Source organism: Tenrec ecaudatus, chromosome 16, assembly GCF_050624435.1.
Source record: "Tenrec ecaudatus isolate mTenEca1 chromosome 16, mTenEca1.hap1, whole genome shotgun sequence".
NCBI lineage: Eukaryota > Metazoa > Chordata > Mammalia > Afrosoricida > Tenrecidae > Tenrec > Tenrec ecaudatus.
The window spans coordinates 87985375-88002040 of record NC_134545.1 but is presented as its reverse complement, the minus strand read 5'-3'; the positions used below and the strand labels follow the sequence as shown (position 1 = coordinate 88002040).

Here is a 16666-nt window from a genome sequence, read left to right as displayed (position 1 = left end):
TTGTGTCCAATCTGACCCCACCACACTGAGGCAAAACACTAAGGGTGTGCAACAGAACAGCAAGGGGAGCAGAGCAAGGAAGTTCCAAGGATACCAAAAATAGACCTTGGGGCCAGGGTGTGGCACCCCATCAGACTCAACTGGAAAACACTCCTAAAGGTTAACAAACAGACCTTGAACTATTTACAGGTTTTTCTCTCTTTTTTGTCATTGATATTTTGTCGTCTTGTTTTCTTTTGTTGCTTTGTTTTGCTGTCTTGTTTTTGTGCATATTATTCTCTCTGCAGGTCTCTCTAGATAAGATAGGTGGGATAAACAATCGAGAGGAGAAAACCATGGGACCAACAGCTCCAGGGGACACTCGAGAGGGGGAGGTGGGGGAAAGGAAGTGGTGTTAACAAACCCAGGGACAAGGGAACAACAAGTGGTCCAAAATCAGTGGCAAAGAGGGTGTAGGAAGCCTGGTAGGACTTGATCAAGGGCAATGTAACTGAGAGGAATTACTGAAACCCAAATGAAGATTGAATATGATAGTGGGACAAGAGGAAAGTAAAAGGAAATAGAGGAAAGAGCTAGGAAGCAAAGGACATTTATAGAAGTCTAAACACAGGCATGTACATATGTAAATCTATTTATATATTATGATGAGGAAATAGATCTATGTTTATAGGCTTAGTATTAAAGTAGCAGATGGACATTGGGCCTCCACTCAAGAACACCTTGTTCTATTAAACTGGAATTTCATGATGCTCTCCTTCCCGACACAATCACTGAAGACAAAGCAGGTGCATAAGCAAATGTGGTGAAGAAAGCTGATGGTGCCCAGCTATCAAAAGATATAGCATCTGGTGTCTTAAAGACTTGAAGCAACAAAGTTCAGAAGCAACAAAGTCCACATGGAATAAGCACACAAACCTGTGTGATCACGAGGTGTCTAAGGTATCAGGTATCAAAGAACGAAAAAATCATATCATTGTGAATGACGGTGAATGCAAAGTGGGGACCCAGAGCCCATCTGTAGGCAACTGAACATCCCCTTACAGAAGGGTCTTGGGAAGGAGATGAGCCAGTCAGGGTGCAGTGTAGCAACGATGAAACATACAACTTTCCTCTAGTTCCTAAATGCGTCCTACCCCCCCCCCCACTATCATAATCCCAATTGTACCTTACAAATCTGGCTAGATCAGAGGATGTACACTGGTACAGATAGGAAGTGGAAACAGGGGATCCAGGACAGATGAACCCCTCAGGACCAGTGGTGAGAGTGGTGACACCAGGAGGGTAGAGGGAATGTAGGATTGAAAGGGGGGAATTGATCACAAGAATCTACATATAGCCACCTCCCTGGGGGATGGACAACAGAAAAGTGGGTGAAGGGAGACGTCAGACCGTGTAAGACATGACAAAATGATCATTTATCAATTATCAAGGGTTCATGAGGGAGAGGGGGAAATGAGCTGATACCAAGGGCTCAAGTAGAAAAAATGTTTTGAGAATGATAATGGCAACAAATGCACAAATGTGCTTGACACAATGGATGGATGGATGGATGGATGGATGGATGGATGGATGGATGGATGGATGGATGGTGATAAGAGTTGTACAAGCCCCCAATAAAATGATTTAAGAAAGGAGAGACAGAGTCAGACTACAGCAGAAGAACAAACGCCCATGCTAACTGAGGCAGAGGAGAGGCTGGGGTTGGCCAGTGCAGTGAGTTACTGACAACTGGCCCTTCTAACCCCTGCCTTTCTAGCACTCTCTGGGTGATTAGTTAGCAGCATGGAAATAAGGCATGTGGGACTCTACTATGGAGACTGGTCAGTTTTGCCATCCCATTGGCCATAAAGTGAGTCTTCTCAAAAGCAGGACCATCAAGAAAGAAAAGTGGAGTGGACCCAGAGACCCCTCGGCAGAGAAGCAGTGGGGGCGAGGTGGTAGCAGAGGCAGCGGCGCAGAGAGCTCGAGACAGAGCACAGGTTTCCCAACTCACGGAGCGAATACCGTGGGGCGCTTCTGAGCAGGAGGCTGGCTTGCAGAGCGGCGACCTTGGGCATTCCTCCATGCTAGAGGAGGGCAGAGGCCAAGTGGCCATGTGGCTGAGGGACGAAGGATCCCAGGCATTGCTGAGATGAGGCTGTCCTGGCTGGACAACTGCTGTATCCTGACCACCTCCGCTCCTGAACTATAACCTGTTAACTGCTGTCGTGAACCCCCTCATCATGAGGATGGCCTGTGACTTCTTTTCTGTGTGGCCAGCAGGGAAGTAGAGTGCCACAGGACGGGGAGCTGGCCTCAGAATCGGGTCAAAAGGTTGAAGGGTAGAGGCATGCCTGACCTCCGCTTCATAGGAATCGACCTTGGGCTGATGATCTGCCTCCCTCCCCTTGGCGAAGCTGGGGGAGCATAGACATGGTCCCCACAAGACTGAGAAACATCAGGGACTACAGAAGCCAGGAGAGATGAGGAAGGACCTTTCCCAGAGCCTTTGGAGAGAGCATGGCTCTGCAGATGTTCTCCAACACCAGGAAGGATTCCATGCCTGCTGGTCTGAGCCCCTGGCATGGTAGGTGGTGGCTTATGACAACAGCCCCAGGAGACCCACATTTGGAATTTACATTAAGCATCTGAAGAAGCTGCCTGGAGTTTTCAACGTAAGAAACTTGAGCTTACTTTGGTGAACGCACCTGTTTAATTGTTTTATTTTTAACGCAACTCTTACAATGGCAGACATGATGTGTAACACAAACCTGTTCAAGACCCCCTGGTAGGGTCAGGGTTTTAGGGTCAGGGTCAGGGTTAGGGTTTTAGGGTTAGGGTTAGAAAAAAAAAGACCTCCTGGTGGTGCGCTCTTCAAATCTTTGAAGCCTCTGCCCAAGAACGTGCTCACCAGAACATCTGCCACCCTGCAAGAGTGCCCACCCACTTGGGTGATATTTAGAAACTTGTAGCAATGGATGCTTGTGATGTGTTGTACGAGCCCCCAATAAAATGATTCAAAAATGTTTTAAAAGACTTCTAGCATGCCTCCTTGAGTCTCCACAACCAACGGCACCAAATTCTCGTAGTCACGTGAGGAGTGGGTTTAGAATCCATTCAAAAGCATTTATCGCAAGCCTTTCCAAACCATCTTGACATTAGAATGTGCAGGGAAGGCATGCCTAGTTAGAGCGGGGGCACCCTGCAGCCAACATGTGGCTAGGAAAAACACAGGTCAGCCAGGCGTGGGGAGACGTGTCTGGGATCTAAGACAGAGATTCCGGGTGTTTCCCTGGAGCTCACCTCTCATGGCCACCCTGCAGCACCCCAGTTTGAGGGGCCGAGGTGGAGGAGTGGCCGTGGGAGGCAGCTCAGAACCTGTCAGGCAGGTAGTGATGCTGCAGTTCGGGTCTTCCTCGTCCTGTTCTTCACCTGCGTTGTCCTCCAGAAGCAACACCGCTGACGAGCACCCTCCAGGAGCTGCCAGCCGACAGCTCCAATGGTCCCAGGCCTAGCCTGAGGTCTCCTTCCCCATCCGTGTCCTTTATAGGTCTCGGGAAATTTATGCCTAAGATGAGAGCTTGAGTCGTCTGGGAGAGAAACGCCAAAGCTGATTTTCTGCCCCTTTCTTACGTTCCTCAGTCCCTCAGTGGAGGGCAGGGCTGGGTTCAAACTGCCCTCCTCCCCCAGCAAGATACTCACTTACCCTCTCTGTGCCCCGGTCCCCCAACTCCGTGAAAGGGAGCAGCACGCTCTCAAAGAGCTGTCTGAGGGTGACAGCCGGTGAGACCTGAAAAGAACCTGGCACAGGGGTGCCTCCGCAGATGCCAGCTCTCATCGGCCATGCAGACACACAGACACGCGCAGACCCACAGACAGAGGCCTGGAGCCACCGCCAGCTGGCACATCAGCGCACGCACAGGACTCGCAGGTTCACGCACCATGGAGACACCCTGTCTGGGCTTTGCGTCAGCCCCGCCCCTCACCCCACAGGAGCCATCCTGATAGCACTGGACCCGCCCCACCTGCTGAAAGAGCTGCCCAGGCGGCAAGGGCAGCCCTTTAAACCCCTCCCACTCTGACATGTCAGTGCTGGAGGTGCCCGCCCAGCCCCCTGGACCCCCAAGCTCCAGGCCAGCAACCCCACACCTAAGGGTTCCCTTTCTTAAATAACCTGGCAGGTGGGAAGCAGGAGGAGAGGTCAGGGCCACCCACCATCCACAAGCGCACAGACCCACAAACCCACTTCTGTCTAGTCCCTTCTGACTCATAGCGACCCCTCCAGAGCAGGGGTCGGCAAAGCTGTCGTCTTTAGGGAGGCAGATGGCCACATCGTCGCCCACAGTGACGGGTGAGTTGGAATCACTGACCTTTCCGTTAGCAGCCAAGGGCTTAACCCACTGTGCCGCCAAAGTACCACAGGTTTCTGCTCCTGACCCTTTAGGGACGGGGCCTGACGACCTCTCGACTCCAATGCGGGGCTTTCTCCTCCACTGGTCACCCTACTGGTGTCACCTCCACCCCACCCCCACTACGAATACCCCTGCCATCAGAGCCCTGGTGTCACTTTGGGTGAGGTATTGAGCTGACAGCCACCAGGGCACTGGTTCAAACTCACCGGCTGCTCAGCAGGAGCAAGATGAGTGTTTGGGCCGGATCGGGACCTGGCAGCCATTTGCACCAGCTTCTCGAGAAGACAAATGACCTGCTGGACTTCAAAGCACCTGCCTCCAGCATTTCACAAAACTTACCTCCCCGGGCAGGACACAGCCTCCCCTCCCCAGTGTTCCAGGAAGCAAGTTTGCTGAGAACAAGGTGATTTACTGACAGGTCATCTCCTGACCTCACACTTGCAACCGCAGCACAAAGAACCTCCCTTCCCCTTACGGGCCCATATGTCCTGCCACCCGACACCAAGCGAGACTTTCCTGCCCTAACTCGCTGGGTCGCAGAACCCAGTTCAGGATGCCCCCAGTCCCTTTCTCTGCGCTCCCTTCCCTCCCGGGAGTTCTTTCCCTGCCTCAATAAAATCTTTCGCAACTTCACATTCCTGGCTAAATTCTATTTCATTCTGCATCTCCGTTCCGCCTCTCAATGAGGTTGTCCAAGAAATCCTCCACGTGTTGGAATCGTCTGGGGGAGCCACGGGGGGTGGGGGCAGTGGGTTTTGGATTTGGTTGATTTATGATCATCATGCCCAATATCCCCACCATCCTCAGCACCACTATCACCATCAACACCACCACTGCCATCACCACCCTGACTGTCGTCACCCCTCCACTGACACCACGCCACCTTCGCCATCGCTACCACCATCCCAACCCACCCCCGTCACCACCCGCACTATAGACACTTCCATCCCGGCCGGCAGGCATCACCATACCCTCAGTGTCTGACCGGAGGGAGGAACACTCAGATCCTGACCCAGAGAGGGCGGGCAGACAGACAGAGGGTGAGGTACTTTGCAGGAGCTCAGAGGTTCAGGGCCAGGAGCTCAGCCCTCTGCAGCCTCCCCGGATTCTCCAGACTCCAACCCTGCAGGAGATGGTCTTGCCAAAGTGAAGGGGCCTGTCCTCGCCCTTCTGCACCCAGACTGCCCTGTGGTTTCTCCCTAGGAGGAGGCCCTGGAGAGATTGGGACTGGGAAGGGTGAGAAGGGGAGGGTCAGGACTCCGGCTGCCGCCACAGGATTGGCCAACGTGCACCTTCTGGGCCAGCACCTGACTCCAAAGCTCCTCAAAGGGATGCTGACCTCAACCACTGCCCTGAGCCCTGCCTGTCTCAGCCAAGAAGGGCCCCAAGACATGAGGTGGGCACCCAGTGGGCAGGGCGGACTGCAGGAGCCGTCTGCGAGGCAGAGGTGAGGCGGGAGGAGGCCCGAGGGCCCCGCGGGGGCACCATGGACAAGTTCCGGATGATCTTCCAGTTCCTACAATCCAACCAGGAGTCCTTCATGAACGGCATCTGCGGCATCCTGGCTCTGGCCAGCGCCCAGATGTACTCAGCCTTTGACTTCAATTGCCCCTGCCTGCCCGGCTACAACGCGGCCTACAGCGCCGGCATCCTGCTGGCGCCCCCCCTCGTGCTCTTCCTGCTCGGCCTGGTCCTGAACAACAACGTGTCCATGCTGGCCGAGGAGTGGAAGCGCCCGCCGGGCCGCCGGGCCAAGGACCCTGCCGTGCTGCGCTACATGTTCTGCTCCATGGCCCAGCGCGCCCTCATCGCGCCCGTCGTCTGGGTGGCCGTCACGCTGCTGGACGGCAAGTGCTTTCTCTGCGCCTTCTGCACAGCCGTGCCTGTGGCCACGCTGGGCAACAGCAGCGTGGTGCCCGGCCTGGCTCCCCCCGAGCTTGCCCGGCTCCTGGCCCGGGTGCCCTGCCCTGAGATCTACGACGGCGACTGGCTGCTGGCCCGAGAGGTGGCAGTGCGCTACCTGCGCTGCATCTCCCAGGTGAGCATGCCGGGCAGCCTGGGGAAGGGGCTCCCTCCCCGACGCCTCAGAATGGGGCATCCTCAAGGCAGTCATAGTCCCTCCTCAGACTGGAGCCCCCAGACAGCAGTGAGTCTCCCCCACCCAAACCAGGGAGCCCCTCTGGGCTGGGCATGTTTTCCCAACTCAGGCAGCACTTCAGAAGGCCCACAGGTGTCTTCCCTCGGGCCAGAGGCTTCCGGAGAGCAGGCCTCTCCCTAGTCCTGAGGCCTCTCCTCTGGGTGCCCATCTGGGAAGCCTGGGGAATTTGCATCCTTTCCCTCTTCCAGGCATAGGCAGCGGTGAGGCCAGAGTGGAGCAAGGGCATTTGGGTACATTTCCCTGGCAAATGGCTCCAGCCAGAGCCTCCGGCCTTGGGGAGTGGGCGCTGAGGGTCCAGGCGGGAGTGAAGGCTTTGTGCTCAAAGCCACAAGTGCTCCAGTCCAGACCCCAGGTCCTGCCAGCCCCATGCCGCTGTCACCCCTGTGGCCCCTGGGCCCGCCCTCGTCTGAACCTCTCCAGCTCCCTCTTCAGGCCTCAAAGTGCAGAACAGCCTGGGGGACATGTTCGTGCACCAAAGGACCAGGGGCTGTCAGGGAAGAGGACAAGGGCCTGGGCCTGCCCTCCGAGGCCTAGGGACACGCGGATACTCTGCTCTGGCAATCCCAGCTACCCCTAGCACCCAACCCCCTCTCTCCCACCGGGTCTTCATTGCCCTCCAGGTGCGTCCTGTGACACACACCCTGGCCCCTGCTTCTCCCAGCCTGCTCCTCCTCTCCTGTGGGCACTTGGGCGATGGGCTCTCCACCCAACCTGACATCAAACCAGAGATTGCAAGTGCCCCCCCCCAACCGCACCCCTTCAATCTCAGGCTGCCCACAGACACATTTCATTGGGCCTTGAGTGATGTCAAACTTCAGAATTCCCAAACCCAGACCACGTCCCATGAAAATCAGATCTCCAGCTTACCCAGCAAGGTCGGAAAGTCCGGCCCCACCGTGCCCACGTTGGGTTGTAGGGTGGTACCCTTCGCAGACGAAGCATATGCACTCAGCTCCCTGCCCGAAACCTGCCCTGACATCACCTGCCTGGCCTCTCACCCCCCACTCCCATCTTGATCTGGCCAATGCCTTCCTGTGCAGTCGGGGACTTGACCCTGGAGCTCGGCCCGGGTCACTGGCAGAGCTAGAGCCCTCGAGGTCGGCCATGTCTTCAGCACCAAGTTTGGGCACTTGACCCCTGAGGTTCAGCTCCATGCTCAGCACCGAGGGGGCTCTCAGTGAGTAGCGAGTGGAAGCAGGCAACACCAGCTTCCAAAAGAGGGCTGCAGGGGCAGAGGAAGGGTCCCCAGGGTCAGGGGAGGGCAAGGAAGGCTTCCCGAAGGAAGCAGCATGCCAGGAGACTGAGCACTAGCTTTAAACCAGGCACCGTGCTAGAGACCATCACTCTGAATCCAAAAGTCCCATTTTACAGGTAGGGAAACTGAGGCATGGGGAGTCCGTTCTCTTGCTCCTAGGCAATTGGTTAGTAGTGGAGATGGGATTCAAACCCAGGGAGCCTAACTCTAGAAGCTGCCCACAGAGCCCCAGGCCTACCTTGCCAGGTGTGTTACATACAGAATCTCCTCTCCACCCTATGGGCATATCTACACCCATTTTACAGGTAAAGAAATAGAGGTCAAGAGGGGGTGTCACTTGCCCAGCCAGATCTCCTTTCCCTAAGGGCCCTGACACGGTGCCGGGGCTGGCCGGGGGCGTCTGGCCTGGCCGACTCTGCTCTCCTCTGCAGGCACTGGGATGGTCCTTCGTGCTGCTGACCACACTGCTGGCCTTCGTGGTTCGCTCCGTGCGGCCCTGCTTCACGCAGGCCGCCTTCCTCAAGAGCAAGTACTGGTCCCACTACATCGACATCGAGCGCAAGCTCTTCGATGAGACATGCACAGAACATGCCAAGGCCTTTGCCAAGGTCTGCATCCAGCAGTTCTTCGAGGCCATGAACCAGGACCTAGAGCTGGGTCACAGCCATGCGGTGCTGGCCTCAGGCCCTGCTGCCCCGGTCCCCGCCGACAGCACCGGGGAAGAGAAGGCGAAGCTGCGAGGGATTACCGACCAAAGCGCCGTGAACAAGCTGCTCACCAGCTGGCACCAATGCAAGCCGCCACTGCGGCTGTGCCAGGAGGAGCCACTAATGGGCAATGGCTGGGTGGGCGGTGGGCCCCGGCTTCCCCGCAAAGAGGTGGCCACCTACTTCAGCAAAGTGTGAGCCGCAGTCAGCTGAAGAGGCAGGAACCATGGTCTGAATCCACAGCCTCTCAGACCCCCAAAGTACCTAGTCAAATGAAGGCCGTGGGTACTGGGCAGTTGGCCTCTGGAGCAGACCCACGGACCCAGAGGCAGGCCACTGGGAAGCAGGTGCTGTGACGTGACTCTGGGTGACCCAGGGGCAGGGAGACCAAGAGCCGTGTTAGGCAGAAAGGGGAGGGTCCCTCTGGGGAGAGATGGTTCACACCCAAATGCCCTTTGTCAGCCCCCTTCTAAGGGTCTCCGGTTCACCATCTCCACGCAGGTCTGGGGTGGACCCCTACCCCGGTCCCCTCTTGTCTGTGATTTTTTTTTTTTTAGGAACTTATCCCCTGTGCTTGGGAATCAGGGAGCAGAAGCGCTTCCAGCCTTTGCATAACTGACACAGGGACCCTCTGCATGCAGCCTCACCTGGAGGTGACCAGTGAGGGGATCAGGTGCTGTGGTCTAGGACCACCAGGTCGCTTGATGACTGTTGGGGTTGGGCTGCACATTGATTTGGCACCAAGAACAAAACGCCTTGCCCCCAGAGGAAAAGTTGGAGTGGGGAAAAGTTGGAGACCACCCTGGTGACCCTTACAACTAAGTAGCTGTCTCAGAGGGCAATCAGACCTCTCCTAGGGCTTGAACAGCTGGAAAGGGGAGCTAAAGCCTCATTTTCTCGAATGGCAGCTCTCCTGAAGTCGGGGTGAGGGTGGGGGGACGGACAGGAAGGGAGCTGCACAGACCGGAAGCAGCACAGGGAGACAGACCTCGGCCAAATGCTGGCTCTACCACGTGCAGACTGTAAAGAGGTGGTACGTCTTCGGCGCCTCTGCTACCTCCTCCGTGAAATGGGGATACCGGCGCCTAGCTCCTGGGGTTGTGGTGAGCATGAAGCCGGTGAGGCACATGGCACATGGGAGGCACGCAGGGCATGGGGGCTTCACTGGTTTCTGGAACTTGAGGCCATCCCCCCTCCCTGGGGCAGAGGTGGAGAACAGACAACGGAATCCACTTGAACCCTCTTTGTTCAAGAAGAGGAAATTCAGGGCCACGTAGATTGTTCACCTCCTCGGCTACCTTGAGACACAAGTTCCACCCACTCAAAGATCCCTTGGTCTAGGTCCCTCCAACACTGCCTGATTCCCATCCCACCCTCTGCTCCCACTCTGAGAGCCACTGTCCCTCCTGTGAGCCATCTGGGAGGAAGAGGTTCCAGGTCGGTAGCTGCAAGGGCTCCCCTGCCTCTTGCGGGTTGGGCTGAATGTGGGTCCCTGTAAGGGAAGAATCCCATGAAGGCCAGGCATGTGTTGGTTGGGTTGGGTGGGGAGGAAGCAGGAGGTACAGGCGTGAAGGAAAGAGCCATGCTGTGGGTCAGGCTGGCCTAGGTTCACATACGAATAAGAACTCTCCGTCCCAAGACAAAGAGCCCCCACTCTTTCAAGCCTCGGTTTGTCAATCTGTAAAATGGATATGGGGATTCTAGTGCGGATGAAAGGAAAGGAGCTACATTTGGGGGCAGAGTCTGGAGTGCGAACTGTGGCTGGGATGGGGGTCATCTCACCTGATCCTGGGGGTCACCTTGCCAAGCCCCTCCTCTTTAGCATGCTAACCACACTCGTGCACACTCCTGCAAACGGGAAGCTCACGACCACCTTACAAAGGACTTCCTTCAGAAAACCAGCTTTGTCATTTCCACTGACCATTGCCCTGGGCCCTGACTCCCCTGTCAGTCCTGCAGGCGTGGGCGCTGTGTAGGGAGCTGGCCTAACCAGGGACAGAGGGCTGCAGGGGGAGGGCTTGGCCAGCCTGGTTTGATGGCACCCCTTATCCCCGCGGGTTCCCCTTCTGGAAACTTCTGCCTGATCGTGGTCCCCATGCAGGTGTTCTTGAAACTGGCTCTGAAGGCAGGCCTGAGATCAGAACTCCCTGAAGGCCTGGATGGCTGGCCCCTGACGAGCCACCACCCCGCCCAGCTGGTCCCAGGCCCAGTGGGGCAGAGCCCAGGAGAGGGCCAGCGCACCCGGGAGGCCAAGCGACGGCGGGACAGGGACCAGCCGTGCCTGTACTTCCTCCGGCGCCCGTGCGCGCTGTGGCCACCGGGCGCGCTGTGGCTGCCGTTCCACCCGCTGCCGCGTGGTCCACCCGTTTCCTTCTCTCTTTCCTGGAGTTAAAACTTTTTCTAAAGACGCCGCCAGCCCCCGCCTGCTGAGCTCCTGGAGTTCCCGTACAGGAAGGCCGAGGCAACGCGGGCGGAGCCGCGCGGCACGGATCGGGCCAGGCCTAGAGTGGGGCGGCCCAGACGACCACGCCTAGAACGCTGAGGGCCCAGCCCCGGGGAGCCCCAGGTCACAGTTGTCTGAAGCCGGCCCAGGTAAGAAAGAGTCCCTGCCTCAAGCAGCCAGGTACCAAGGGAGCAAGACAAACATGGTTCAGAGCTGCCCAGATACACCATCCTGGGAGAGAGGCCCAGAGCTGAGCACCGCCTGGACCCTGAGCCTGCTGGCCACCACTCCAGGGGCAGGCACACTGCCCCAATCAATCGTAGTTGGACTTGGTGAATCTGGGACCCCCACCGGGGGCTTATCAGGAGCTTTGGAACCAGGGGATGACCACGAGTCAGGGGCAGTGGGGCTGCGTTTATCTCCATCCCTCCCCCCAAAAAAGGCAGACTCCTGTCCCCAGGCGGGTTTGGGGGCAGTCAGAAGCCTCTCCCACCTCCTGGTGCCCTGTGTGCCCATCCTGACAGACAGGCGGTGGTACTGATAGAGAGCGGGCACAGACTGGAACCGTGGGCAGGAATCCCTGCCCAGCCCTCCTTACCCCAGCTTCTTCTGGCCTGGGGATCTTTGTTTTCCATTGCTGAGATGGGGAGGAGGGTGTGGGCCACACCCGGGGCGGGCTCCGGGCCTATGGGGTGGAGCTGGGGAAGCGCTGGGCAGGACCTCTGTGCAGCGGGGAGCCCATGACTACTTACTTCCTGGTGGGTGGCCAGCACCCCTGCAGCCTTGACTGACAGAGAGACCTTCATTCACCCAGGCTGCCCACGCCCTTCGCATGAGGGCTTGCTGGATGGGACATGCTGGGGCTTGCCCGCTCCTGGGGCAGGCAGGCCAAGTGCAGGATGGGACAGGAAAGATGGAGGCCTGTCTCCAGCCTGTCTGCAGACTCGCCCTTTTCAAGTCCCAAAGCCACCTTAGAGCTTGGACAGAAGTCCTGTCTGGGCATCTGCAAGGCACTTCTGCAGGCTGTAATGTCCAGGAGCCACTGTGAAGACCCAGCAGGTTGAGAGATGAGGTTGTCCCACACAGGATAAGGAGCAGGCACGCTTTGTTCCCTCCCAACATCCCTCGGAGGAGAGCAAGGACCAGAATGAGTCCTCATCTCTTCACAGTTGCAGAAACTGAGCCCCAGATAAGTCGTGGCAAAAGTTGAAAGCCAGCATCTTCTAACCCAGTACAGAGCCTCAGAGCCTAATGTTTCCAAAATGAAGCAAAAGGTGAAGCACTCCAGGGCTGCTAGTCTCCCTGGGTCTGACTCCCTGTTGACTGGAGGCCCAAACTCTGCCCCATTCCCCATCACAGGATGAAGTCCAGGTCCCTTAACCAGCACTGCATCCCCTGCAGCCTTTACACGGACGGCATTAGAAGTCCTGGAGAGACGTTCGCCCAGGCCCCTGGGCACATCAGGCCCCTGGGCACTGCTTGGAATGCCAGCAGGGATGCTTGCCACCATCCCTCATCCCCCTCATCCCTCATCCCCCAACACCAGAGGGCCATTCCCAGCCCCTACCCCTAGAGGAGCGGGTGGAGGCTGGCCTTGAACCCAAGCCTGGTCACTTATGTGTGACCTTGGAAAGTCACTCACCTTCAGTGAGCCTCCTCTGTGTCCAGTGGGGACGGGAACACAGGCGTCTCACAGGGGGTGTGAGGGTAAGCAATGCCATTGTGAACTACCCATAGGTCAGTTCTGACCCACGGCAACCCTATGGAGGAAAGGATGAGAAGTTGCCCGGTTCTGGGACATCTCCATGATCGCACGCTCCAGGTCACTGTGCCTGCCAACCTAGGGGGTTCATCTCCCAGCACTGCGGCAGAGAATACTCTTGTGATCCTTGGGGTTTTCATGAGCTAATTTTCTAAGGAGATTTGCCAGCCCTTTCTTCCTAGAAGTCAGGGAGCCTAGCTCTTCAGACACCTGTTATCCACTGTGGGTGACCCTGCTGGCATTTGAAATACCAGCGACAGAGCTCAGAGCATCACAACACCGCAGTGCAACAGTGGCCGGGGCTCCTGGCAGTGAGCAGGAAAGCAACACCCAATGCTCTGTTCTCAAGCCGAGGCTGACTTGTGAGGACCAGGCTGTGCATCTTTACAGAATCGCCCTGTCACTTCTTTCTCCCGTGGAGGGACTGGTGGCTGTGAATAATCAACTTCTGGGTAGCACAGCTAGCCAAGAGCCAAGGGTTTAACCACCCACCGCCAGGGTTCCCTCAATGAATGGTGGTGGTTGCTAGGGGCCGTCTCATTGGTTCTCACCACAGCTCTGCACACCGTGTATAGCAAGACGGCCAGGTCCTGGGCCATCCGCACAATCGTTCCTGCATTTGAGCTTCTTGTTGAGGGTCTTCCTCTGCTTTACCAAACACGATGTCCTTCTCAGTGCACGTGAGTGAGCACCATGGTCTCTCTCTGGCCCCCAGCTCTTTCTCACCAGCCTAGTCACATAAGCCTCCTCCCAGATCTCCATTGTCAATGGCAAACCTTCACCCGGCATGTTCTTCCACAGGAAGCTCGCTCCCAGGCCAGCCGCTATAGATAACATGGCAAGACTGTGCCCGGCCTTCAGGTGCCCACTGGCCGGCACGCCCTCCTAGTCCCACCAGGAGCCAGCACCCATCTCCGGCCTCCAGCCCACAGCCTTCACCATGGCAGCCCTGATCGCAGAGAACTTCCGCTTCCTCTCCCTCTTCTTCAAAAGCAAGGATGTGATGATCTTTAATGGGCTGGTGGCGCTGGGGACGGTGGGCAGCCAGGAGCTGTTCAGCATGGTGGCCTTCCACTGCCCCTGCTCACCGGCCCGCAACTATCTGTATGGGCTGGCCGCCATCGGCGTGCCCGCCCTGGCGCTCTTCCTCATCGGCGTCATCCTCAACAACCACACGTGGAACCTCGTTGCTGAGTGCCAGCATCGGAGGGGCAAGAACTGCTCGGCCGCTCCCATCTTCCTGCTCCTGAGCTCCATCGTAGGCCGTGCGGCCGTGGCTCCTGTCACCTGGTCAGTCATCTCCCTGCTGCGCGGGGAGGCATACGTCTGCGCTCTCAGCGAGTTCGTGGACCCCTCCTCCCTCACAGCCCAGGCGGAGGGCTTCCCATCAGTCCACGCCCCTGAAATCTTGGCCAGATTCCCTTGCAGAAAGGGCCCCGCCAACCTGTTAGTCTTCCAGGAGGAGGTCAGCCGCAGGCTGCGGTACGAGTCCCAGGTAAGGAGCTGTACAGGGTGGGTATCCCCTCCCCACTGCCCTGCATGGGTCTGATGGAGCCCGGTGTGAACACCCGAGTTGGAGCCTCCTCAGCCCGAGCATCCAGGAAAGAATGAGACTAGATGTTCAGGGTCAAGGATCAGAGCTGGCTAACCCATGGGTTAGTGCTTCCTGGAGAATGGATTGATCCCAGACCCCAATAAGCCTGATGGTTTTGAACCTTAGAGAGTCTCTGGCTCTGCCTGAGTCACGATCCCAGTCACAGATTTAGGTCTTACCCCGAGCCCGCAAGCCACCTAGGACACATGCATGATCAGCCGTGTGTGGAGCATGTTGTATCCCAGGAAGGGCGCAGCCAGGACTTGCTGACGTTGGGGCCCCTTGTCCAGGAGTGGGGTCTAGTCGGGAAGAACCAGTTGCTACTCTGATTCTACCTGGCCCTGGGAGGAGAGAACTTAGCAGCAGAGACATGGAACCAACTGTTCTTAGTGAAGCAGAGCATGAGGGAGAGACAGGCAGCAGCAGATCTACATGGTCTCTTGAGTCTTTGAGAGACACTGGACAGACAGGGCTGGCCTGGCTCCACAGGTGGAAGGTAATGGTCGAAACCTCATGTGTCGCTTACCACCTGCCCATGGACCACACGTGTCCAGTTGGGGACCCAAAGATGGGCTTGACTGTCCTTGCCCCCAACAGGCTCACAGCCAGGCTAGCACTGGAGAAAAGACAGGCAGGGGTGATCTCTAACCGAGGGCAGATGGTGCCCAAGACAAGGGGGAATTGGGCTGTTGGGGCTCAGGAGAGGCAAAATGACACCCAGTGGGGCTGTGGAAGGCATCCTGGGGGTGATAGCTGGGTGGACACTGGCTGTTTTGCCGGGTTGAGATGATGAAGGGTCCTTGGGGCTTAAAGACTGGCGGCAGGAAAGGCAGAAAGCTGACTGGAGACAGCTCCGGTGGTGGTGGTAAAGGGGGTGAGGAAAGGTGGAGGTCCCAGCCAGAAGGGCCTAGCTTCCCTGGAGACCAGGTGACTTTGAAGCCCAGGTTCAGTCCAGCCCATCCCCTTAACTAGTTGCTTCCACTTCTTCGTGGGGTGGGGGTGGGGGCCCAGGCAGCCCCTTGCCCCCACTTAGCCCTGCCCACTCTTTGGCCAGCTCTTTGGGTGGCTGCTCATCGGCGTGGTGGCCATCCTGGTGTTCCTGACCAAGTGCTTCAAGCATTACTGCTCACCACTCAGCTACCGCCAGGAGGCCTACTGGGCACAGTACCGTGCCAATGAGGACCGGCTGTTCCAGCGCACGGCAGAGATGCACTCGCAGGTGCTCGCCGCCAACAACGTGCGCCGCTTCTTCGGCTTCGTGGCGCTCAACAAGGAGGAGGAGGAGCTGGTTGCCAAGTTCTCTGTGGAGGGGACCCAGCCGCGGCCCCAGTGGAACGCCATCACTGGCATCTACTTGTACCGGGAGAACCAGGGGCTCCCCCTCTACAGCCGCCTGCACAAGTGGGCCAAGGGCTTGGTGGGCAACGGCATGGCCCCTGACATGGAGATGGCCCCGCTCGCCTCCTAAGGTTCCTGCTCCCAAGACTCGACTTGGCCCCAAATGGACCCCAGTGCCCACTCAACATCAGGATGGGATCTTATTAGAAGCCCTAACTCCCCTGGGAACAGGCTCCAGGAGAGACCTAGTGACTGTATGGTCAGCTGACGGCAAGGTGCTGGGACCAGAAGTAACCTCCGCTCTTGCTGCCACTGGCCCACAGCTTTGGTAAGGCGGGGAGTGGGAGGGGGGATGCTTTCCCAGGATTGGGCCTGAATTCATGGGCTCTTCTTTTCCTGGTGGAACTGCAAGGCTGAGGCCGCAGCCAGCATAGCCGGGTGATGCTGACTGACACCAACAGGCTCCTTGTGTGGTTAACTTGTGTCTAACTGCAGATGGAAGTGACTCAGGTGCACAGCTGGGAAGCCGCCCTCCAGTAACAACGTATGCCACTGGCCTTCTTTTATATACTAACTTTTTATAAAGCTTTTCTCAGAATAAACCACTAGCTTGGTGTCTGCACATCTCGAGTGGCGGGAAGGGTGGAGGAATCAGGTGCTCCCACACCTGCGCTGGGACTTGGTGTTCTGAATTGCTAGGGAGTTGGCCTTTCTCTGAGTGAAGTCACCTTGAGATGCCCAGAGTCTGGCAGATCCCCCACTCACTAAACAGAACCAAAGCTGGTGACTGGGGGCTGATGTCCCAGAGGCAGGCCTGCTCCTCCTCCTCCTCCCAGTCCTGGGCTGCTCACCTCCACCCTCACACCCCCAACGCACCCCATATTCCTGTCTCACTTCATGGCACACGACTCGGCCGCTTCTCATGGAAAAGCTCTCCAGCTCTTGGGACGCTTCAGATGGCGCCAGAGTTAAGTGTTCAGTTCCCTGGCGCCCAAGCCAACAGCGGCTTCCTGGCCGA

General features: G+C 57.4%; 2 protein-coding genes across 2 annotated transcripts; both read left to right on the top strand.

Annotated features, from left to right (window-relative positions):
- Nucleotides 1-5845: 5845 nt before the first annotated feature.
- CALHM1 (calcium homeostasis modulator 1) lies at nucleotides 5846-8783 on the top strand. Its single transcript, XM_075533837.1, has 2 exons — nucleotides 5846-6429; nucleotides 8236-8783. The coding sequence occupies exons 1-2, from the start codon at nucleotides 5878-5880 to the stop codon at nucleotides 8707-8709; spliced, it is 1026 nt and encodes a 341-aa protein (XP_075389952.1). The 5' UTR covers nucleotides 5846-5877; the 3' UTR covers nucleotides 8710-8783.
- Nucleotides 8784-10735: 1952 nt separating this feature from the next.
- CALHM2 (calcium homeostasis modulator family member 2) lies at nucleotides 10736-16250 on the top strand. The gene is made up of 3 exons (XM_075533836.1): nucleotides 10736-11103; nucleotides 13518-14211; nucleotides 15365-16250. The coding sequence occupies exons 2-3, from the start codon at nucleotides 13657-13659 to the stop codon at nucleotides 15776-15778; spliced, it is 969 nt and encodes a 322-aa protein (XP_075389951.1). The 5' UTR covers nucleotides 10736-11103; nucleotides 13518-13656; the 3' UTR covers nucleotides 15779-16250.
- Nucleotides 16251-16666: the final 416 nt, after the last annotated feature.